The sequence below is a fragment of the Pantherophis guttatus genome, chromosome 1 (genome assembly GCF_059756535.1).
Source record: "Pantherophis guttatus breed Tessera chromosome 1, ASM5975653v1, whole genome shotgun sequence".
Lineage (NCBI taxonomy): Eukaryota > Metazoa > Chordata > Lepidosauria > Squamata > Colubridae > Pantherophis > Pantherophis guttatus.
The window spans coordinates 145,710,261-145,734,822 of record NC_142063.1 but is presented as its reverse complement, the minus strand read 5'-3'; the positions used below and the strand labels follow the sequence as shown (position 1 = coordinate 145,734,822).

Genomic DNA, 24,562 nt, shown 5'->3' with positions numbered 1-24,562 from the left:
TCAATGATGGTAAATCTTGCGATCCTCCAAATAAATAAACCCTCCTATTGTTGGTCATGTTGGCTAACAAATGGGACATATTTTCTCACACCTTTCCTGATTCATATCTCCTCATTTTTTTCAAAAACATTTCAACTTTGAAAACACATTTCTAAAACACAAATCTAAATCAATTTAGATAGTGAATCAGCATTTGTAAACACACAGGCTTTGGATTTTTATATAAATTAGACAAACCTTTTGTGGTAGAATGCACAGAAATATTTAGGGATAATCTAGATGATGTTAATGTTAAGGCTGGCCATTGATTTACTATAGAATACATAGACTGAAATTATGACTAATTAGAAATAATTAGATGTATAGATAAATCTATACATGCAATAACTTTTTATTCTTTGCTTTTCAGTGAACAAATTACATAGCTTTTTTGCATGGAAAATCAAACTCTACATGCTATAATTCAATCTGTCTTGTTTGTTAAAATCTTGGTCTGACCTATACAAAATAAGTACATGTGCATTCTATAAAAATTGTGAGTGATAATTCTGTACATTCATACAGCAATTTCTAAAGATTGAATAACATTTTTCAGTCCAAATACTCAATGCTACATGCTTCCCATTTTGAATGAAAATAGGAATACACATAATGTTCTCTGAAAACTACTCTGTGCATCTGGTTGCATGCCTTAATCTTGAGATTTTCATAGAATCAAGTATTGATCTATTTTAGGAAATTTTGTCTGATCCTAAACATTTTTTTTCTTTGGACTTCGCTTTAGTGTATTGAATTCAGAGTGAGACTGATTTGATGACATACTACATTTGCAAATTTAGTATTTTCATATATGTCAGTCTTACTAATAAAATAATTAAGAAAGAACCAGAAAAGTTAGAGTTATAAACCCAGGTCCAATTCCCACTCAGGCCAAACCTGGAACTCCGACCAGCTAACACTTTAAATTTGACCTGCTTTATAGCATTCTTGTGATAACACAGAAAGGGATAGCTTTTTTGCATTATACATGAATTCTTTGAAAGGAGATAGGATAAAAATAGAATGAATCAATGAGCAATGTGCTGTTTTGTCAATACACAGGACTGCATTTACAACATTCAGTGTTCTTTAAGTCATTAATACAATTTTTTCAAAACTAGGTAGAGTTTGTGAAGAAACAACAGAAAGCAATTTTGGGAAAGCTTCATTTGGAGAGAATAACTTTGGAAAAGGAGCTTGAAGAATTTATAGATGAAGTAAGTTCTTTGTTTTTTTAAAAAATGATTTTAATTAGATTAGCAAGAATGTGGCAGATAGTTCCAATGTATTTTTATTCTAGGTCCTGGCATCTACTTTAGAGGAAAGGACCACATTTGTACCTGAGCTTCCACCACAGTTATTGGAGCTGGAGTGCCCATATCCTGATCTGAAGGCTTCTGTGCTTACTGAATTTTATAAACTTGCAGATGACTATTCTTTGAAGATCCAAGAAGCTGATCAAGACTTGAAAACTATAGTGAGGTAATAGAATCTCAGTTCATGTTTGTTTTAGGATTAAGTAAAATGTTTTGGTATTGGAATATTCTGCTATCGCAGTTGCCTTTACCAAGGGAGCGGGGAGGGGGAGATGCCTTGCTGAGCATCATGCATAGTTGACCTTCCATCCAGCTCAATGGGATTAAGTAGTCAGTAACTATTTGCACAGCTGAGAGAACTTCTTCTTTCTAAAAAGCCTGGACTGAAATAATAAGCAAAATGTTCAAAGGAGTTGAAATACCAGGCACCTATCATAAAATTCTTGGTGAAATGTAATGTTTTCCCCTCCGTTTAATAACTTATTTTTAGCCAGAGAAAACTGAACCTGTTGATATATTTTGAACAGTCCCACTTAGCTAAAAATACAGTCTTTCCTTCTGTGAACTTGGATTTATTGGCCTACATGGTTTCATTGAAATTCTTACTCAACTGAATCCATTAAGATACTATGGCAGATTCAGGGATTTGGAACACTAGAACTCAAATGACCTTTTATGTCAGGAAAGCTGAAATTGGTGGTGGCATGAGGGCCAATGTCTCCAGCTGTCTCACTGAGCATTTTTGCGGCCCAGCCCTCAGTCTCTCAAATTCAAGAGATTAATTGCTGGAATAGTTTTATGTTGTTCCCGTGGTCTTTCAAAATCAGACCTTTGATAATCCCAATTAAATAAAAAAAGGTGAAATAATAAATTTCAGGCTAACAAAACAGAAGTGAGACTTGCATTTGTGGATTTCAACTCAGGGGAATGACTTGGACAACTTTCTTATTTTGCCCTTACAAAAGAGATGCTTAAGAAAGAGTTCCTGAGAAAAATAAAGAGAAAATGGAAAAAAAACCCCCAACATTACTTAAAAGAAGTAAACATTGATCTTTAAAAACATAAAGATGGTTTACAATGTTGGTTTATTCAATCCAGATTTTATATTTTATTTATTTATTATTTATTTTTAAAATGTATTGGCTACCCATCTTACCATAGGGTAACTCTGGGCAGCTTACAATTACATATACAAAACATAAAAAGTTGAAATCAGACATTAAAACCAAGGACACACGGGGAGGGCAGGGCAGAATGGGGGATTAGGTGTGATCTGTTATTACTCGATCAACACCTCCATTGCGCTGTTCCCCCACTGGGGCCGCAAACCAACTGGCAGAGCCAGATCTTTAGGCCCTTTTGAAAAGATAGGAAGGTTGGGACCAACATCAGATCGGGGGGGGGGGGGGAGGGGAGAGATTTTCCAGAGGACAGGAGCAACAACAGAGAAGGTCCTCATCCTGGACCCTGCTAGCTGGAATAATTGGGCTGACGGGACCCACGGCATACCTCTGCTACTGTCATGAGTGGTATGGGCCGCTCAAGTAACCTGGACCCATGCCATAAAGAGCTTTAAAGGTGATCACCAACACTTTGAATTGCACCCGGAGGCAGACTGGTAAACAATGCAGCTCATGGAGCAGTGGTGTTATAGGGGCCCCAAAACTGTCCACGCTGCCACACTCTGCACCAGCTGTAACTTCTGAATATTCTTAGTTTATTATTTATTTATTTTTTATTCAATTTGTATCCCGCCCTTCTCCTAGTGGACTCAGGGAGGTGCACAGCCAGAACTAAAACACATACCAATACAAAATTTAAATTTTTTAAAAGAATTATATAACTGTGGCCCAAAATTTAAAAGATTGAAACTAAAACCCATTTGACAATTTAAAAGGCTAAAAAAGGCTAAAAAGGGGGGGGGGGTTCACGCCAGCCCTGCTTGATGGAAAAGAAAAGTTTTTAGGGCACGGTGAAAAACCCGAAGATCCGATATCCTTCGTATCTCCGGGGGCAAATCATTCCAGAGGGCAGGAGCTGCCACAGAGAAGGCCCTCCCCTTGGGAGTCACCAGCCAACATTGCCTGGCTGATGGCACCCTGAGGAATCCCTCTCTGTGGGAGCGTACTGGTCGGTGGGAGGCTATCGGCGACAGAAGGCAGTCCCGCAAATACCCAGGTCCCATGCCGTGGAGCGCTTTAAAGGTGGTGACCAACACCTTGAAGCGCACCTGGAAGACCACTGGAAGCCAATGCAGCTCATGCCGGAGAGGTGTCACATGGGAGCGCCCTCTCGCTCCCATAATCCCCCATGCGGCCGCATTCTGCACCAGTTGGAGCCTCCGGGTGCCCCTCAAGGGGAGCCCCATGTAGAGAGCATTGCAGTAGTCCAGGCGGGAAGTGACGAATGCCTGAGTGACTGTGCGTAAGGAGTCCCGATCCAGAAAGGGACGCAACTGGCGAATCAGGCGAACCTGATAAAAAGCCCCCCTGGCCACGGCCGTCATATGCTCTTCTAAAGACAGCCGTGCATCCAGGAGGACACCCAAGTTGCGAGCCCTATCCGTGGGGGCCAATAACTCGCCCCCAATAGCCAGCGATGGCACCAGCTGGCTATATCGGGATGCCGGAAGCCACAGCCACTCAGTCTTGGAAGGGTTGAGTCGAAGCCTGTTACTCCCCATCCAGGTCCGCATGGCCTCCAGGCACCGGGACATCACTTCAAGGGCATCGTTGGGATGGCCTGGTGTGGAGATGTACAGCTGAGTATCATCAGAGTACTGATGGAACTCCACCCCAAAGCCACGGATGATCTCACCCAGCGGCTTCACATAAATGTTGAACAGAAGGGGCGAGAGGACCGACCCCTGTGGCACCCCACAAACAAGGCGCCTCGGGGTCAACCTCTGCCCCCCTGCTAACACCGACTGCAACCGGTCAGAGAGATAGGAGGAGAACCACTGCAAAACGGTGTCCCCCACTCCCAACCCCTCCAACCGGCGCAGCAGGATACCATGGTTGATGGTATCAAAAGCTGCTGAGAGATCTAACAGGACTAGGATAGAGGAGCAACCCCTATCCCGAGCCCTCCAGAGATCATCCACCAACATGACCAATGCCGTTTCTGTGCTGTGCCCAGGCCTGAAGCCGGACTGGAGCGGATCCAGATAGACAGCTTCATCCAGGTACCCAGGAACCTGTTGCGCCACCACACTCTCAACAACCTTCGCCAAGAAGGGAAGGTTGGAGACCGGACGGTAGTTAGCCAAAACAGCCGGATCCAGAGCAGGCTTCTTGAGGAGGGGCCTCACCACGGCCTCTTTCAAGGCGGATGGCAAGACACCCTCACTCAATAACTAATGCAAACTCAACTAGTTTGCATTAGTTATTTATCTTAATATTTTTAAACTTCAGTAAAACTTGTTATAAAAATTTACAAAGTTTGGAAAAAAATGATTCTTGCCCAACTTACCACAACTATTGCAAATGATATTCTTAGCATATCTGTTATATCTATGATGGCATACCTATGGCACATGTGCCAGAGGTGGCATGCAACGCCCTCTCTGTGGGCACGTGAGCTGTCACCCCAACTCAGCTCTGCCATGCATGCACGTGCACCTCCCACTGGCCAACTGGTCTTCGGGTCTCTGTCACGCATGTGCAGGGAGTGGGGTGCATGTGGGGTGCACATGTGTGGGGGCAGGGTGCATATGGGGGGCCATGCACGCATGCGCGGGGGCAGGGCACATGCGGGGGGCCATGCATGCATGCAGGGGGCACATGCATGGGGTCATATGCACATTGCATTTTGTGGGTTCGGGTGCGCAGCATGCGCTTTGGACACTTGGTCCGGAAAAGGTTAGCCATCACTGATATATATAGTTTGGGTGTTTATGTATCATTCTGGTTTCTTAGCCATGAGGGTCCTTTGTTTTATATACATATGTGGACATGAATCCATAACCTCATATGTATGTTACTTTGTGTTTTAGTGCCTGTGTCATGGATCATATACCACAATAATATGGATTGTATAGGTTTGGTGTTTAGTGCTGCTGCGTGAACTCAGACATTCTGGTTTATGAACAGGCAAAAAGATCTTCATATAGTTACTCGTTTTGGAGGTTTTTTCAGCCTTTCCCTGCCCCCTACTTGATTTTATTTTGCAAATTCAGTTTTGATTGAATCACACTAAAATTTGGGGAAAGAACTTTATATTGGTAATTGCTGTAGTGCCATGGCAGAGGATACACCATTCTATCTGAAACCAAAACAAGGGACGTGTTATCTCTTTGTACAAGTATGGATCCATTGTGCCTCTATTTGTACACTATTGGCACTATACAGCAGCACAGAGGATTGGACTAGGCAGACTGCTGTGGAATGTACCATCATGTTGGGAATTATATTCTCCCAAATTGACACGTTGGGCTTTGTTATTGTGGAAAGTTAATCTGAAGAAACAAGGAGGGGGAGGAGAATATGCTTGAATGTGAAACACTAGCAAACTACAGAATGCTACCCTCTTTTAAGACAAAGGGAGAGAAATGCTTTCTATGTGCCCTAAATTGATAGTATTTAATTTATTTAGACACTAATGCATTTCATACTGTTGTTTTTCTCAAAGCATATAATCATGTGAAAAAGTAAGTACACCCAGAGGTGGGCGTCACATAATGTAACAACCGGTTCGCCAGAACCGAAAATGTGAGCGTGCGCGAGGGGTTTTAAACACATGGCGATTATATAGGATGGGATAGCGCCGGGGCAGCTGAGAGGGCCCAGCCACTGGTCAGAACTACCAGTTCGCCCGAACCAGTCCAAACCAGCAGCAGCCCACCTCTGAGTACACCCCATTGCAATTTTTGACCTTTTCTACATATTTCAACATGTAGGTGTCTGATCTTCATTTCAATAATATTGATAGATAAAAGGGTTATAACAAATATCAGGCAGCATTTATATTTTGTAGTCCATTGTGTAATTTAAATAAACATAAATGCAACTTTTGCACGTGGAAAAAGTAAGTGCACCTCCACATTTATCTCTATTTCAAATATTTAAATATCAGGTCAGAACAAATGATTAGAACTTTGTTAGAGAAAATTTGTCTTATGAAGCTTCAGACACTCAGTTTGATTTGCTCTTTGTTGTTGAAGTGTTTGGTATCTCCATACCAAGATCAAAAGGGCACTTTCAAGCTTCAGAGAAGTTATAGATGCTTACAAGTCTGGAAAGGTATTTTAAAAAGATCGTCAAACAATTGGACATTAATCATCTCACTGCCCGGAAGTTTATCTACAAAATGGAGATTTCAAACAGTTGGCAAGTTGCCCAGGCTAGTACTTCCCAGCAAGTTCAGTCTCTAAAAATCTCAGAATTTCATCATGTGATCTACAGGTAACTCTCTCCACTATTAATGTAAAAGTGTTTGAGTCTACCATTAGAAGCTGCACAATTTAGATTTACCTAGAAAGTGTGCCAGGAGAAAACCTTTACTGCCCAGAAAGAACCTCAAGGCAAGACTCCTATTTGCTCATGAATACCTAGACAAAGTCCAGGAATTTTGGAACAATATGCTGTGGGCAGACAAGGCAAAGACAGTTATTTGGCCATATAATCAGCACATACGTTTAACAAAAACCAAAGACAGGATTCATGAGAAGAACTTGACACCAAATGTCACCATTTGTTACCATTTTGTGATAAAATTACAATTTGGAGCTATTTTGCTGTGTCAGGACCTGCACAGCTTGCCATCATAGAATCCAGTCTGAATCCCTCATTGTACCATGGGTGCTTGAAGATAATATGCTTGAAAATAATGTGAAGCCATTTGTCAGAATATTAAGGCTGAACCGAAAGTGGATTTTCCAATATGGCAATGATTCTAAATGTTACAGTAAATCAGAGGTGGTACTCAGCAGGTTCTGACCAGTTCTGGACAACTGGTAGCGAAAATTTTGAGTAGTTCGGAGAACCGGTAAATACCACCTCTGACTGGCCCGCCCCCATTTATTCTCTGCCTCCCAAGTCCCAGCTGATCAGGAGGAAATGGGGATTTTGCAGTCACCTTCCCCTGGAGTGGGGTGGGAATGGATATTTTACAGTATCCTTCCCCTGCCATGCCCACCAAACCACGCCCACCAAGCCATGTCATGCCCACCAAGCCACACCCACAGAACCAGTAGAAAAAACAATGAATCCTATCATTGCAGTAAATCCATCAAAACTCCCTTTTTATGATCCCGTAATCCCTTAATTTAGGTAGATTCAGAGCAACTGGATGGAACTAAGCATTAACTGGCTGAATAACCTTCCTGATGTCATATGGAGTTTGCAGCAGATACTTTTTCTATGCGCCCTAGGGAAGAAATATCTGGGATTGAACTCTCAACCTTCCAAGTGGGAGGCAAACTCTTCACCACTATGCTAACACTCTGCTCAGGGTAAATCCATCAAAGAATGTTGGAAAACAGAAAGAAATGGAAGGTCCTGGAAAGGTCCAGTCAAAATCTGAATTAAACTCCATTAAGATACTGTGGGTTGATTTGAAATGTGCTGTACATGCAAGAAACCCCTCAGACATCACACAGCCGGAAAAATTATGTACAGAGGAGTACGAAAAATTCTTCCTTGTTAGTGTCAGATTAGTAGATATTTATAAGAAATTTCTGCTTGAGGTTGTTTCAGCAATAGCCGAGTACTATCAGAGCAAGGATATTCTTAATTTTTTCCCAGAAGGAAATTGCATATCTGTAATTTTTTTGTTTAATAAATAATTGCAAAGTCAATTTTTCATAGTATTTTTGTTGAATTGTATCACCTTCATCATACTGTTTGAATGAATATAAAAATTGATATTCCATATATGTTAAACTTTGCAAAAGGTGTACTAACTTTTTCACATGATATATATTATTTAATATATGAAATTTATTCTTAAGAGAATATTTCTAAAAAGAAAACATAACCTAGCAAAATGAAAAATACCTTATTTTTAATATGGGTTTCTGATAAATGACTTTATTTTCTACTCTGGTTGTCCAATCTAATTATGAATTTTTAACAGGAACTTTAAACTCTGGCAGCAAATATCATGTAATGTGGTTCAGAAATGAAAAATGCAATTCAGAGACATCAAGAAGCTTGAGCATTTTAAAAAGTCAAACTTGTAGTGCAGTTTTGTTCTGGTTTGCTCAGAAATAATTCTGTGTCCTGTGGGCATTACTCCTAGTCAATGTACGTGGGATTATAGTCTCAGTTTATTTAGAAGATGTTCTGCTGAGATCAACAGGATGTATTTCAAACTAAATAGGATGGCAATGTCATCCCCTTAGTAGACATTTTACTGATGTCAGTGTAATAAAAATGATAAACATGTTGCTGGTAATGCTAAGGGATATGGCATTTGGCTTAGCATGGTGGATCCTATTGCATAGAGAAAATCCATTTTTAAACTTGAACAGCAACAGATACCTGGTGGAAAAGCCACTCGCATTTATCTTTGCTATTTTTTTTCCCTAATGGATCAAACCTTAGAGGATAAATGTACTTACAAAAAGAGGCAGAAAGGGGAAATTTGAGCACGTGCCTGCCCAATTTCACTTTTGCCTGTAAAGTGCAAAATAATCTTTATAAGTGGAATTTAGAAAAATAGAATCCTAGAGTTTGAAGGGACCATTTGGGCTATTGACTCCAATGCCATGCTCCATGCATGAATCCAGATTAAAACATCTATAACGGTGAAGGTGACTGTACCTCTTTGAGAAATAAGATTTTTTTAGGAGAGCATGAGGAATGCAATTAGTGACTATACCTAGGTTTAAAAACAAAACAAAACGTATAACACTAAATTTCATCTTAGAAAAGGCTCAAAACATTTTGATGCTTCAAAGAAATCTATCACCATATTGTCTGCAGAAGACATCCTTTGTCATGAATGGATGATCGTTGTTTCCAAGTAGACCTAAGCAGAGTCTGAGCAGAGTCACCGTGATTCAGCTCTTTTATGGCAGAAGCTGAAGCCTTGGAAAGAAAATAGGGCAATTGGATATAGCCCAGTCCTGGGGACTAAGATTTTGCCCTGAAGTTCCTCTAAGAAACTTGTTTTATTCTTCTCTGGAATCTCTGGAATCTGTTTGGATTTTTTTTTGTTTTTGTTTTGCTACCTTAGTTGACTATGGAATATTAAGTTCTCTTTCTGTTTCATACTCTGTCTTTTTACGGTATGGCAAAGAGGACAAGTTAACCAGTTATTGCCATCTGCCAAGCATTGTGATTCCTTTGGAGAACAAGGCAGGTATACAGCTGAATCCTGTACCAGAGAATAAACTGAATCCTTCACTTTCATGGTTATGGATTTCTAGGCTTAGACTTTGGGTTATACTTGTACTTGTTTTCTATGAAACTGTAGGCATTGTATTGGGTCTTCCGCCTGTATCTCTGGAGAAAAAATTGGAAAAGTATTTGAGCCTATTGAAGAAGGCAACAGCTTGTATACCTGACACTTTGTGTCTTTTCCAAATTGTAAGTCTTGACCCAAAACCATAGCTGCAGAGGTGATATTTGCACCAAAGCAAATACTTGCCCAGTAGACTTAACACCAGCCCAGGGAGAATGAAGTCATTTGAAGATGGCAAAGCTGCAGAGTCATGTTTCCAATACAGTTGAGTGTTCAAGGGTAAACAGGCTGGTATCTGAGCCAGGGCCACATTGGGTAGTTCCTGTCAGTCATATAAGGTAGACCAGACTAAGAAACCAATGCCATATAGATCAAGACTATTTTTATTAGAGGAGGTATAGTACTCCTTCACTCCTTCATCTGGACCTTCGTACCGCTACTCCCCGCCGCAGGGAGGCGGACCCAATTAGATGGGTCCGCCCCAGGTGCCTGATGGATCCTGATAGGTTCCAGACGGAGCTTGGGCCAATTCCTGATGATCTGGCACACGACTCGGCCGAGGACCTGGTAGCTGCCTGGGATCGGGCGGCTGGTGGGGCCTTGGATCGAGTCGTGCCTTTGCGGCCTCTGACCTGATGTCAATCCCTCGCGGCTCCTTGGTTCACTGAGGAGTGAGGGAGATGAAACGCCGGAAAAGACGCCTAGAGAGCGGTTGGAGGGCCAGTCGCGCTGAATCTGACCGAACACTGGTAAGGTCGCATATTAAGACCTACCTAGTGGCGATAAAGACGGCAAAGTTTAATTACTTTTCCGCCTCTATTGCGTCATCAGGGAATCGTCCGGCTGCCCTGTTCAGGGTAACCCGCTCCCTGCTCCACCTGGGAGCGCGGGAGGATCCCTTGGAAGGCAGGGCGGAGGATTTCAGACAATACCTGCATGACAAAATCGCTCAGATCCGGGGGGACTTGGACTCTGACTGGGTAGATCAGGGCAGGGTGACGAGGAATAGTCTTGAGAATGTTATCTGGGAGGAGTTTGATGCTGTGACTCCCGATGATGTGGACAGGATTTTGGGGAAACTTAGTGCGGCCACATGTTTACTGGACCCGTGTCCCTCCTGGTTGGTACTGGCCTCCCAGGAGGTTACACGAGGCTGGCTCCAGGGTGTTATCAATGCTTCGTTGAGTGAGGGTCACTTCCCCGCGGCCTTGAAAGAGGTGGTGGTGAGGCCTCTCCTCAAGAAGCCGTCCCTGGATCCAGCAATATTGGCCAACTACTGTCCTGTCTCCAACCTTCGCTTTCTGGCGAAGGTTGTTGAGAGTGTGGTTGCGCGACAGCTCCCACAGTTCCTGGATGAAACCGTCTATCTAGATCCGTTCCAGTCTGGTTTCAGGCCTGGGCACAGCACGGAAACGGCATTGGTCGCATTGGTTGATGATCTCTGGAGGGCTCGGGACAGGGGTTGCTCCTCTGTTCTGGTCCTGTTAGACCTCTCAGCGGCTTTTAATACCATCGACCATGGTATCATGCTGCACCGGTTGCAAGAATTGGGGATGGGGGGCACCGTGTTACGGTGGTTCTCCTCCTTTCTCTCTTATATGTGGAGTGCCTCAGGGGTCGGTCCTCTCGCCCCTCCTGTTCAACATTTATGTGAAGCCGCTGGGCGAGATCATCCGTGGCTTTGGGGTGAGATACCATCAGTACGCTGATGACACTCAGCTGTACATCTCCACCCCAGGCCACCCCAACGATGCCCTTGAAGTGATGTCCCAGTGCCTGGAGGCTGTACGGATCTGGATGGGGAGGAACAGGCTCAAGCTCAACCCTTCCAAGACTGAGTGGCTGTGGTTCCCGGCATTCCGATATAGTCAGTTGACTCCATCACTGACTATTGGGGGCGAGTCTTTGGCCTCCACAGAGAGGGCTCGCAATCTGGGAGTCCTCCTGGATACGCAGCTGTCCTGGAGGCTCCAACTGGTCCAGAACGCAGCAGCGCAGGTAGTGATGGGAGCAGCGTGGCGCTCCCATGTAACACCGCTCCTGCGTGAACTGCACTGGCTCCCGGTGGTCTTCCGGGTGCGCTTCAAGGTGTTGGTTATCACCTTTAAAGCGCTCCATGGCATAGGGCCTAGCTATCTTCGAGACCGCCTACTGCCACCGACGACCTCCCATCGACCCGTGCGCTCCCACAGAGAGGGCCTCCTCAGGGTGCCATCAGCCAAACAATGCAGGCTGGTGACCCCCAGGGGGAGGGCCTTCTCTGTGGGGGCACCCACCCTCTGGAATCAGTTGCCCCCAGAGATAAGGAGAATCCATGACCTCAGTGCCTTCCGCCGTGCCCTTAAAACCTTCTTTTTCCAACAAGCCGGGCTGGCCTAATTCTTTTTAAGTGTTTTTAATTGTTCTGTTTATCGTTTTAATTAATGGGGCCAAATCTATATATATTTTTTAACTGTATTTTAATATTTGTATTTGATGTTTTTATTTGGCTATTCACCGCCCTGAGTCCTCAGGGAGAAGGGCGGTATACAAATTCAAAATAAAATTTAAAAAAAAAAGTAACCTCAAAAATCAAGATCATGGTCGTCAGCAAACAACCCATTAATTTACCACTGATAAATCTGGAAGGAATACCACTAGAAAAAGTTGAAAGGATCACGTACCTCGGTTTTAATTTACATGAAAGCTGGAACATGATCAGTGAAGTAAAGACAAGGATAGAGAAAGTTCGAACAGCATTCTTCAAAGTGAAAAAGGTCTTCTGTAGTCACGACATAAGCCTAAGACTGAAAATCAGGCTTGTCAGATGTTACATTTTTTCTATCCTGCTCTATGGAGGAGAAAGTTGGTCTCTGACAGAAAAGCACTTGAAGAAACTAGAAGCATTTGAAATGTGGATTTACAGACGGCTGTTATGTAAAAGTTGGGTTAACAAAATCACAAATGAGGAGGTGATAAGCAGCCTGGAAAAGCAAAGGGAAATCATCAAAGCCATTAAAAAGCGAAAGTTAGATTATTTTGGACATGTGATGCGACACCCAGAAAAATACAGCATTCTTCACTTAATCCTCCAGGGAAAAATTGAAGGCAAACCAGGCCCAGGCAGAAGAAGAACATCATGGCTTCCAAACCTAAGGGACTGGTTTGGACAAAACTCAGCACTTTTTCATATGGCTATTGACAAAAATAGGATTGCCAACATGATCGCCAACGTCCAATGATGGATATGGCACAAGAAGAAGAAGAATAGTAACAGAATCTTGGAAATCTGATTGTGCTTCCCTGCCCCCTTGCCTTTATCTCCATGTGAAGTAGGAAGTGCTTGTTTGACTCATTTTCTCATACTAATTTCTTGGAATGGATTCAAGTCCTCCTTATCTGATCCTCTTGGCTTTCAAGGCATTCTCTCTCCTCCACAGTTCCTGGCAATAAGCAAACCTGTTCTACTAAGGAACCATTTGCTGCACAATCCAGATTTGAATCATGTGGAATCAAATACTTAATTAGTGACACTTAGTTGTGTGTGGGATCAGAAGACTAATGATCCTGAACCAATGGCAGTTGAAATTAACACGTAAGGACACAGAAGAAAGTAACACATTGGCTGTACTATGGAAGAACCTCAATCCTGTGGAGATTGTCATCCCAGTTGCTCCAAGAGAAATATGGCTGTTGTTGAGAAGAAATGCGGGATCTCTTACAGTAGTAATTTCTGTTGGTTTGGAGCTGCAGAAAGAAAAGGAGCTGCAAGTGGCCCATTCCGCCACCTGGTGGTTGGAGTATATATTGCATATCCCTCTGGTGATCATTTCGTGTGGGAGCAGGATAATTTAGTTTGCTGTTGTCATATATAGAAGCTGGATATATCATAGATAATTTTTGCATCGTTTAAATCACCATGGGTATCTTTGCTCATTGATGGCTTAGAACTAATTGCAAGTTACATTGGCATTCCTAGGGACAAAATTGGCAGTTCTGAACTTGTGGGCATCTTTTTTCTTTACTTATTCAAGCATTGTTTGCTAAACTGACTAAATACTGTTCTTTGCCCAGAATTTGTGTATGAAAGCTGTGGACAGAGTGGGAAGACAGCTGCTTAGATATCCAAATTTTGAGGTTGCCGGGGAATCTAGTCTTCCTGACCACATTTGACATAACATCCATGTTTACTGTAGCTATAATCGCTCTCAAAATGTAATGTGGCTTCAGCCATGAAAAAAATAGGTATTATTCAGTAATGAGGAGAACACATGACTCTGGCAGGCCTGGATGATTTGTTGAAAAAGGCCTTCACCCATCTTGAGCTTCACATGGGAAAGCTTTCTCATGGCTTCTCAATAGCTAGAAAAGCTATTGGAAGAAATCTTGTCTCAGAGCCTCTTTATGACAATGTTATAATCCAATAAGCAAAGCAAAGGAAAGCTCTTTCCTTTGCTTATATGGCTTAAGTTCCCAAAACTCTGAAGGCGGCATAGTCATTCCTGGGAATGCTGACAGTTGAAATGCATACACTTTGGGAGTGCCCACATTGGAGAAGGCATCAGCCAAAAAGAACAAGGCATTGTTCCTCTCTATTTTTCATTGCTTAAACTCTGCTATAGTATTGTGTCTGATTCTGGGCACCATATTTTAGGAGGGACATTGATACACTGGACCCTGTTCAGAGTTCATGTTCTGCCGAGCTCATAAGGGGCTTGAAAGAAAAAAAAAAGTTATAAGGAACAGTCAACTCTGTGAAGAAAAGAAGACTCTGGGGAGACATGAAAGCTGTTGTCAAGTATCTGTAATGCAGTCATTTAGAAGTCAGGCCAGAATTGTTTAAAGTTGTTCCAAAAGACAAGACAAGAAACAATGGGTTTAAATTACAAGGAAGTAGCTTTTGGTTTGACATCATTGCAATTTTCTTAAAAGTTAAGAGCTGTTCAACAATGGAATAGACTGCCTCAGGAAGATATAGATTCTCCTTCATTGGAAACATTTAAAGAGAAGCTGGATTGTCCATCAAGGAGTAAACAGTATTAATTTACCTGGGCAGTGGGGTGGAATAATTGATCTCCAAGATTCCCCTTTCCTTGTTCTATGATTCTGTAATATGCCATTGCCTAAACTCTTAAGGCTATTTTAATGGCAACTATGCTATTACAGATACCATAGATATTTGGTCTATGCATTCTTCAAAAACAATTCGGTAGGAGTACTTCGAAACTTATGCAAGCTCAGCCCTGCTATTCATTGTAGCATGCGTAAGTCTTCAATGTGATTCTTAAAGCAACTACACCTTTTTTTTTTAGGCCTAAGAAAGATGTACATGCTGAGATGAATAGCAGAATGTTTCTATGCTCCTGTTTGCATGAGATTTTTTGTTGTTGTTGTTTTAAATGTTCACCCCTTATGGACAACTGATAATTCATTGTAATAAATATTTCCTAATCCGTTAGTACAATACTTCTTTCAGAATAAATGTGTCTAAGGAGCCCTTTTTTATATCCTCCCTGCCCTGTTAAATTTGAGATTGCATCAGGAAAGCCTACTATATCTACCATATCAGCTCTGCAGCTGGATGTTTTCGCTCCAACGACTGACCATGATACACTTGACATATGAAAAAGCCGACATCTTGCTACAGTTCGACTCAAACTCAGTGAAATGGTACATGGCTTTTACATTGTCCTATCAGAATTACTAGGGGACTGTAGTAACAGGAGAGTCTCTTTCGTTAGGAGGTTTTTATGTTCTTTAGAGAATGTCAAGCCAGAGGATTAGCTTGGAGTAAGTCTGATTCAGAAGAAATATAAAGCAGCTGCCTGAGGGTGGTTGCATATAGGGCCCACTGCCAAGTTTTAGTTCTGAAACCAAATAATGGTGGTTGCATTTTTTTTTCCTTGTGGAAAAATGATAGCTATGTTGCATAGTAACTGCCAAGTTTAATATCTGAAGCACATTGGGCTAAATCTTGTATAAAAATGGATCATATTCTTTTAAGGTAGCATTTTCCAGTTGAAGCAGGAAAAAACGTGATCCAGTTTAACCTACCTCATAATGCGTAAAAGCTCAGGGTTTATAAATAAGGCATAGGTTCTTTGAAGATTAATGTGTAATAATAATAATAATAATAATAATAATAATAATAATAATAATAATAATAATAATAATAATATCCCTACCCTGAGCCATAAAAGTACCATATACAGTACCCGAATATAGCAATGTTGCTTTTGGATTGTATCCTTATTCCAAGATGTTCAGGGGGCTGTCTATCATGTGAAGTTAAACTAAGACACAATGAATAAAAAAGCAGAAGGGAAAAACAAATTGTTATTCATAAGGAACAGATGGAGACAATAGAGAAGGAATAAGCATGGGAGTATCAATGGCTTTCTATTTTCCTGATTGTGATCCATTCAGACTGTTGCTGTGCAGAGCTTCCTTCCTGATCAGCTAGCTTTTCATATGCAACATCTTTTTGATCTGAGGGTGTACCTGTAGACTCTCCCATTTAATCTTTTCTAATATGCAATTCAGCCCAGCCATGCATTTGCATGTCAATCCCAAGCCCGGATAAATGAGGAGGGTTGAGATAAGACCTGGCAGCCTACCTTGAAAAGACCTCAGCAAGAAAATGTTATGGATAGGCTCACAAATGAATCAGATAATAGTGCTCATAGTGGGACCTCCAGGTCAGAAGGTACCGACAAGCTACTGGGAAAGAGTAAGAACTTGCAGTGGGTAGTCAAAACATTGAAGATGTGTTTTTTTTTGTTTTTTTTTAAAAATTTGATTTATATGCCGCCCTTCTCCGGAGACTCAGGGCGGCTTACAATACGTTAAGCAATAGCCTTCATACTTTTGTATATTTCTACAAAGTCAGCTTATTGCCTCCACAAACTGGATCCTCATTTCACCTACCTTAGAAAGGATGGAAGGCTGAGTCAACCTTGAGCCTTGGAGAGATTCGAATCAGCAGAAATTGCAGGCAGCTGTGTTAATAACACGGTGCTTAGACCACTGTACCATCAAGGCTCTTAATCGTGCTTTAGGCAAATCCAGCAGGAACCCCTGACTGTTGATGCAGCCATTGGTGAAAGTAAGAGTCTATGCCAGGGGTGAAATTCAGCAGGTTCTGACAGGTTCTAGAGAACCGGTAGCAGAAATTTTGAATAGTTTGGAGAACTGGCATATACCACCTCTGGCTGGCCCTAGAGTGGGGTAGGAATGGAGATTTTGCAATATCCTTCCTCTACCACGCCCACCAAGCTACGCCCACAGAACCGGTAGTAAAAAAATTGGATTTCACCACTGGTCTATGCTGTACAAAGACAAATTGCATAATAATGTGGAATGTCCGAGGAATGAGCCAGGGTAAAGGGCCAGGTTGAAAACTGACCACCTTGGCATCATTGAGTTACACTGGATAGACAACGACTATTTCCAGTCTGAGGAATTTATCCTCTATTACTCAGGACACTAAAAAAAACAAGCGAAGTAGCATTTATCACAAGCAAGAAACTTGCCCAAGCAATGGAAAGCTTCTTGATAGTTAATGTGATCACATTACGGCCATCCAAATCTGTGCCAGACCCCTCAGTATCAGAGTTGTCCAAGTCTATGTCCCAACAACTAATGCAAGAGAGGCTTAAAATAGAGGGTTTCTATGCTAGTATCGAAAAAAACTGAAGCAAGCACCCTCCCATCCAAGACTTCATTTACATACTGAAGAATTTCAATGTAAAAGTTGACAGCCAAGGAGAAACAGGCATCAGTGTCAGCTTTGGACTTGGAGAAAGGAATACTGCAGGTGATTGCTTCAATTTTGCATGAAAATCGATTTTGAATCATGAATGTTTGGTTCAAACAAAGGAAGCGTCACTTATATGCCTGGTCCTCACCAAATAAATTGCACCGTAATCAGATCAACTATGTCCCATGCAGCCATAGTAGATGATCCAGTTCAGTCCTTGCGGTCAAGACATATCTGGGTGCCAACTGTGGTTCAGATCATGAATTGTTGTGGCGAAGATCAGAGTCAAATTATGTAACATCAAAACGACAGCACCACAAAAGAGGTTTGATATAACGAAAATCCCTTCCACATATACAGTTGAGATGAAAAAGTGGTTTGAGCTGCTGGGCAGTGCTGAAAAGATGCCCAACGAACTGTGGCAAGAAATGCAATCGACCATCATTGAAACATCCCAGACAGAAAAGCACTACTAGCTCTTAGATGCAACCATCGGAATAGCTGAGGAATGAAAAACAGCCAAAGCAGCAGGAAATGAGGAAGCAAGAAGACTGAATGTGGATTTCCAAAGAGCAGCAAGGAAAGACAACAAAGATTACTGGCGCAGCATTGGAAGCAAGTAGAAGAGGACTGATTGAAGAGCCACATTAGGAATGTGTTTGTGCAAATTGGAAGGATTCAAAGACCATCTATTGCTCATAAAAGCATTGTTAAAAAGAAGCAAGGGAAAGAACAGTTTGACCAACAAGGTGTCAAGAACAGATGGTGTGAATATTGAGCAGAGCAGTATGCCAGTAACCAAGAGGCCCAGCCTTCTCAGAATGATGAGGAAAGGGAAGCAGAAATAGAACCAGCCTCCTTCAGGAAGAAGTTGTGTGGGCAATGAGCCAACGACCAAATAACAAGGCCCCACGTATTGATACCATCCCGGCAGAATTGCTGAAGCCCATACTACCCACAACCATCATAACCTTGTGCCAGAAAAATTGGGAAAGGAACACAAGATTGGAAAGGAACAATATTCATTCCATTGCCAAATAAAGAGGACTCCATGGATTGCTCCAATTACCACACAATTGCTCTCATCTCTCATGCTAGCAAGATTCTCCTTAGGATCATACAACAACGCCTAGCACTGACCATCAAAAGGAAATTACCAGATGTTCAAGCTGGCTTCAGAAGAAGTCTTGGCATTTGTGACCATATTGCAAATCTACACTGGATGGATGAAAAAAAAAATCAAAAATATCAAAAGAACATCTACATCTGCTTTATTGTCATGTAATGTATGGAAGAACGAGGGGAAGAAATGCCGCCTAGGAAACCATCAGACAAGAGAGACAGGTACTTAATGGTCAGCAAAAGAAATTTAGGAAGGACCAGCCCTAATGGATCAAGCAGTTAAAAGTGGTATCGGGAAGTTTGTAATTTTCAGATTTGTGAGACTGATGTTGGCCCTTCCAGATTAAATGGGCAGGAAACATGATTAGGGGAGCTACCGGTAATTCTACCTTAATGTAAGGCTACATTAACACAATTTTGCAAGTCTGAAAATATAAACTTCTCACCACCACTTTTAACTGCTTGACCCATTAGGATGGTTCCTTTCTTAGTGAACTGGTCCAAAGAATTTCCCAGAATCAGACATGGTTGAATAGATATCATCATCATCATCATCATCATCATCATCATCATCATCATCATCATCCTGTTCAGGAGGCTGTCCTGCAGACATGTTCTGAACACTCTGTACCAATAAAGGAAAATAATTGTAGTTCAGGGTTGAAATGAGGGATCCTTGGTGCTCTCTGAGCTTGATTGTTTTCTTGCAGATGTTTCATTATCCAAACTAGGTAACATCATCAGTACTGAATCTGATGATGTTACCTAGTTTGGGTAATGAAACGTCTGCAAGAAAATGAACACTCTGTGCCAGCAATGCAATATTCTGCTACAGCTGCAATTCAAAGTGTTTTCCTGTGCTTAGTTGTCAGCAAAAATGTAAAACTGTTTTGGAACCACCTCACGATACTGTTCCGTGTAGAAAATTGGAGGAGATCAGGAGAGTGGATCCAGCTTGTCCCTCATAGTTGGGGTGGGTCCAACTTAGCAAGGCCCCATCTCTCAAGTCCCTCATTTCTCTGTACACCTGGAATTGAAAGAACTTGGTGGCCATGCATTGCATGTGCTTTCAGCAGGGGAAAAAAGGGGCAGTTCCCAGAACAGTTCATTCCCAGGGCATTATTGAGGACCCTATGTAGCACACAATAGTAAGATGGGGATTTCGGAGGCGAGGTCTTGCTGAGCCCCATGGATAAATTGCAAGTCAACAATTCCCTATCTCTACAAAAACATGCACATAGAGCATTCTGAAAAAGACTGAAAAGAAACTGTTTTGCTAGCCGGGCAAGTGGGGCAAACAGAAAACATTAAAAGAGTTGAAACTAAACCTTGATTTTTTTTAAGAAACACCTTTTCAAATAGCAAAAAGTACCGTCAGTGTGAATATTTGGGAGGAAAGATGAAAATGAGCAGTGACTCAGATCTGGCTGTTGGAGACCAATCTGGAATACAAGCAGTCCTTTCTGTGATTTCTCTGGATGCTCAAAAAAGAAGAAGGAAGGAGGGAGGGAGGGAGGGAGGGAGGGAAGGAAGGAAGGAAGGAAGGAAGGAAGGAAGGAAGGAAGGAAGGAAGGAAGGAGAGAGAGAGAGAGAAAGAAAACTACTAAGAAGACTGTGAGAAAGAACAGCGACACACACACCCTTTTGTTTTTTAATGTATGTATTGGGCTTTGCAGAACGAGGGTGAACATTTTAACCCTCCCATGTTCGTCAACGTTTCAGTTCCAGCATAGTGCAAATGGTGTTACATCTGTTTTGCAGGGTTCTTTGAATGTGATGGAAGCCAAGATTCTTAAGCATCTAAATTTGCCCTAATGTTTCAAATGCTTTCATCTTTCATACATAACGGTAGAAATAAGTTGCATTGAAATAAAACAGACCTTTTTTCCAAGTGAAATTTATTTTTACAGGAGTGATGGTCGCTATTAAACTGTTGAGACGTTTCCAAAGTCTTATGCTAGGTCACTATACCATTCCTACGAAGATTTTATAAAAGTTTTTATAAGGAATTGTTTTTCCCAAGACTTGTATTGTATTGTATCTGATGTGAATTGATGCGAGTCTGTTCCTGCAGAATACATACCATAGTGAAGGTTTGTTGTTGCTGTTAACATGACGGTGATCACTTCAGATTTTTTACCGTAATTAGCAGGGAAAACCCTGCCAACCTATTTCATATTTTATAATATGTCCAAACAAACTGTACTCCAGTTCATTTTGAAACCACAATTTATCATACATTCTTGAAGACAAGAGGGTTGCAGCAAAATCTTGGACCAGCCTTCTGGATTGTCATGCCAAATTTCAGTCTTCAGCTGAAAGTAAATGTTGCAGACATTTCTGTTTAGAGGACTGAATGTGCCTAAATATTTGCTTTCTTAACTGAAAAGTTAGTAACACTAACAAGTTAGTAGAAGGCAGAGGAGGAGATCATCTTCATTCAATGAACTTTCAAAAGTCCTGGTATAGCCAGCTGGCGCCATCGCTGGTTACTGGGGGCAAATCACTGGCCCCCATGGAAAGGGCCCGCAACTTGGGCGTCCTCCTGGATGCACGGCTGTCTTTAGAAGAGCATATGACGGCCGTGGCCAGGGGGGATTTCTATCAGGTTCGCCTGATATGCCAGTTGCGCCCCTTTCTAGATCAGGACTCCTTACACACGGTCACTCAAGCACTCGTCACTTCTCGTCTGGACTATTGTAACGCTCTCTACATGGGGCTCCCCTTGGGATGCACCCGGAGGCTCCAACTGGTGCAGAATGTGGCCGCGCAGGGGATTATGGGAGCAATGGGGCACTCCCATGTGACTCCTCTCCTGCGTGAGCTGCATTGGCTTCTGGTGGACTTCTGGATGCGCTTCAAGTTGTTGGTGATCACCTTTAAAGCGCTCCATGGCTTAGGGCCGGGGTACTTACGGGACCGCCTTCTGCCACCAATTGCCTCCCACCGGCCAGTTCGCTCTCACAGAGAGGGCCTCCTCAGGGTGCCGTCAGCCAGACAATGTCCCCAGAGATATGAGTGATCCCAGACCTCCGGACTTTTCGTCAGGCCCTTAAAACCTATTTCTTTCAGTTAGCTGGGCTGGCCTGATTTTATATTGGTTTTTAAAATTGATACTGATTTTAATTGGAATGTTTTAAATTATGGGCCAAACTTTATTTAATTATTTTAAAACTATTTTAACTTTTGTGTATAAATGTTTTATTTTTGGCTGTTCACTGCCCTGAGTCCGAAAGCAGAAGGGCGGTATACAAATTTAAATAATAAATAAATAATAAATAAAAGACTTGTTGAAGTGTGTGTGCATGTGTACATATGTATATCTATCTATCTATCTATCTATCTATCTATCTATCTATCTATCTATCTATCTATCGTATCTATCTATTTATAAAAATCCTCATAACCCTTTCCACTTTCCATTAAGTCTGGCCTTTAGAATAATATATTCAGAATTAAAAGTGCAAGTATGCAAAACACTTTTATACTTTTTACACTTTTACAGATACTTTTTTTTATTTTACAAAAAACCTTTAATTTTCTTAGTATTTGAAAAAGTGATATACTTTACATTGATATATTTGTGTGATTTTCTATTCTTTTTCATATTTCTTTCGAAAAACAGAAATGATGCCATGTTTTAATAAGAATGTCACTCCCTGACATTTAAAATTAATGAAGCATGATACATAACATTCAGACTGCGTGTTTCTATTTCTCAGAAGTAATTTCTTTTGTCAAAGTGAAACAAGTTGGGATGTGAATATTTGTATTTCTATGATGCCAAAGGGAGAACTAGACTGAGTTAGCAAGATTTGCTGCTTAAAATGTGGCTGGGTTCATAAATTGTACTAATAGCATTAGCAATAGCACTTAGACTTATATACCACTTTACAGTGCTTTACAGCCCTCTCTAAGCAGTTTATAGAATCAGCATATTGCCCCCAACAATCTGGGTCTTTATTTTACCAACCTCAGAAGGATGGAAGGCTGAGTGAACCTTGAGCCGATGAGACCCGAACTGCCAAACTGCTGGCAGCCGGTGATCAGCAGAAATAGCCTGTAGTACTGCATTATAATCACTGGGCCACCTACTAAACAATAATGTAATTTGGCTTCCTTTACTGAGAAAATCTAGCCATTGTGAGTTTTAGATCACTATTGATGGCTTCAGCATGTTACCTAGCCAATTGTGGCTTCCTTGTTTATCACTTTAACTTATCTGAGATACCATTTCCAGAAATTTTGAGCAGCTTAAAAGGCATATGCATAAATAAAGTTAACAAGAATAATAACAAATAACTGGGGGGATAAGGTTAACAAGAATAGTAACAAATAATTGTCTGGTACAGAACCAATTGAGCTAGCGTAACCTCCGTCTCCCAAAAGGCCAAATGTCTATCAAAGCAAAATGTAATAGGGCTCAGCTATTGGGAGGGGGGCCAGGAGGGGGCTCTTCCAAAGAAGGAAGCCATATTGAAAATGCTCTATTACAGTGACTGTGTAGATGGCATTTCATTGCCAAGTGAGTTCTGGAACATGCTTTTTCTCCCTGATCTTTTCACAGTGGTAGATTCATCTTGGAGGGCTCGGAAATACTATATTTAGGCCTTCAGCCACAGTGGGTTTTAAAAAGTATAACCAGTAATTGAATTGCCCCTAAAAAAATAACAGATAGCCATTGCTCTCATAATAGTTATATGATCCATAGTTATGGATAGTTATGATCCATAACTACTTGAATCAGGTGGGATAAAGAATTAGAGGTAGATTGCCTGGACAATGAGAATGCGTTTTAACTTTTATAGCAAGAGTATCAGTGCACCTTAAACCATGATTTATACAACCAAAAAGTAATATTTAGAATTTATTGGATTACATTATCCTGAATAGAAAGGATTGCCTGAGGCAGCATTTTGTTGGAGCTGTAAGAAAGACAATATTTGCTTAAAATGTATGTTTTTACAATGTCCCATACTTAGCAAATTGTGGGAGAAAGTAGTGGATTATATAAACATGCCTGTTAACCCAAAGCTAACATTTTTAGAGCATAATATTGTGTTGAATTACATACCTAGTACATGGACCTTGACAACTGGACTATGTAGGATTCTCCATGCCCTTATTACAGCTAAAAGACTTGTATTGCAACATTGGAAAGATAAATCTATTGCCCCAATACTCAATGGACTGAAACTTCGATTACACTTGGTGGTTTCAAGCAGATTGCATATAGACATAAACTTTGTATGGATAAATATAATATGGAATTCATTCAAAAGTCAGCAGGCTAAAAACATGTTAGCTATATAAGTGTATTAGGAATGAATACCTTATATTTTATGCTTTTCCTGTTGTATTTTTTCACTCATTTTTAAACCACTTGTTATGTATTTTGTAATCATGTGTGCATTTTTATGTCTGTTTCTTTTAACTTTTTTTCTTTCACTATTCTAAATGCCATTACAAACTTATTTTAAAATAAAATTACCTGAACGATCTGAGGCTTCCAAATAATTCATAAGGGGCGTTACTCAATTAAACATGGCTACGTTGTGGCTTAGCATGATCTGTGAATCCAATCTATATCATAGCCTAACTCCCATAACCTGAGATTTTATCATAGTGCATTTTATTTTCCTTTGGCATGGGCTGGAGATGAGCAGAGATAACTCTCTGTCTAGAGAGTAAAGTGATGCTGGTAATGCAAAAACATGCTTGGTTTGCAGTATAGTTAGGTATTTCTACTAGCCATTCCTTGTCACCTCTCCCTTTCTGTCACACATTTTCCTTGCAAATTGGCAGTAACCCTACTAACTAGCCTAACTAGATATTCAAATTCTCAAAAGTCTTTTGGAAAACACAAGCTTAATTTTCTTTTTATAGTAGGCAAACGTTGTGGTCTACCTTGCTTATGCACTTTGTGTCTCCTCATTATATG

General features: G+C 41.3%; 1 protein-coding gene across 7 annotated transcripts in view; it reads left to right on the top strand.

The window, feature by feature from the left end:
• CCDC148 (coiled-coil domain containing 148) overlaps window positions 1-24,562 on the top strand; it is a 172,466-nt gene that overhangs the window by 83,294 nt on the left and 64,610 nt on the right. For all 7 annotated transcript variants that reach the window (XM_060687976.2, XM_060687975.2, XM_087881898.1 and 4 more), the window contains 2 exons: window positions 1,161-1,256; window positions 1,340-1,521. In XM_060687976.2, the coding sequence (XP_060543959.2) occupies window positions 1,161-1,256; window positions 1,340-1,521 (278 nt within the window). The remainder of the gene's footprint in view (window positions 1-1,160; window positions 1,257-1,339; window positions 1,522-24,562) is intronic.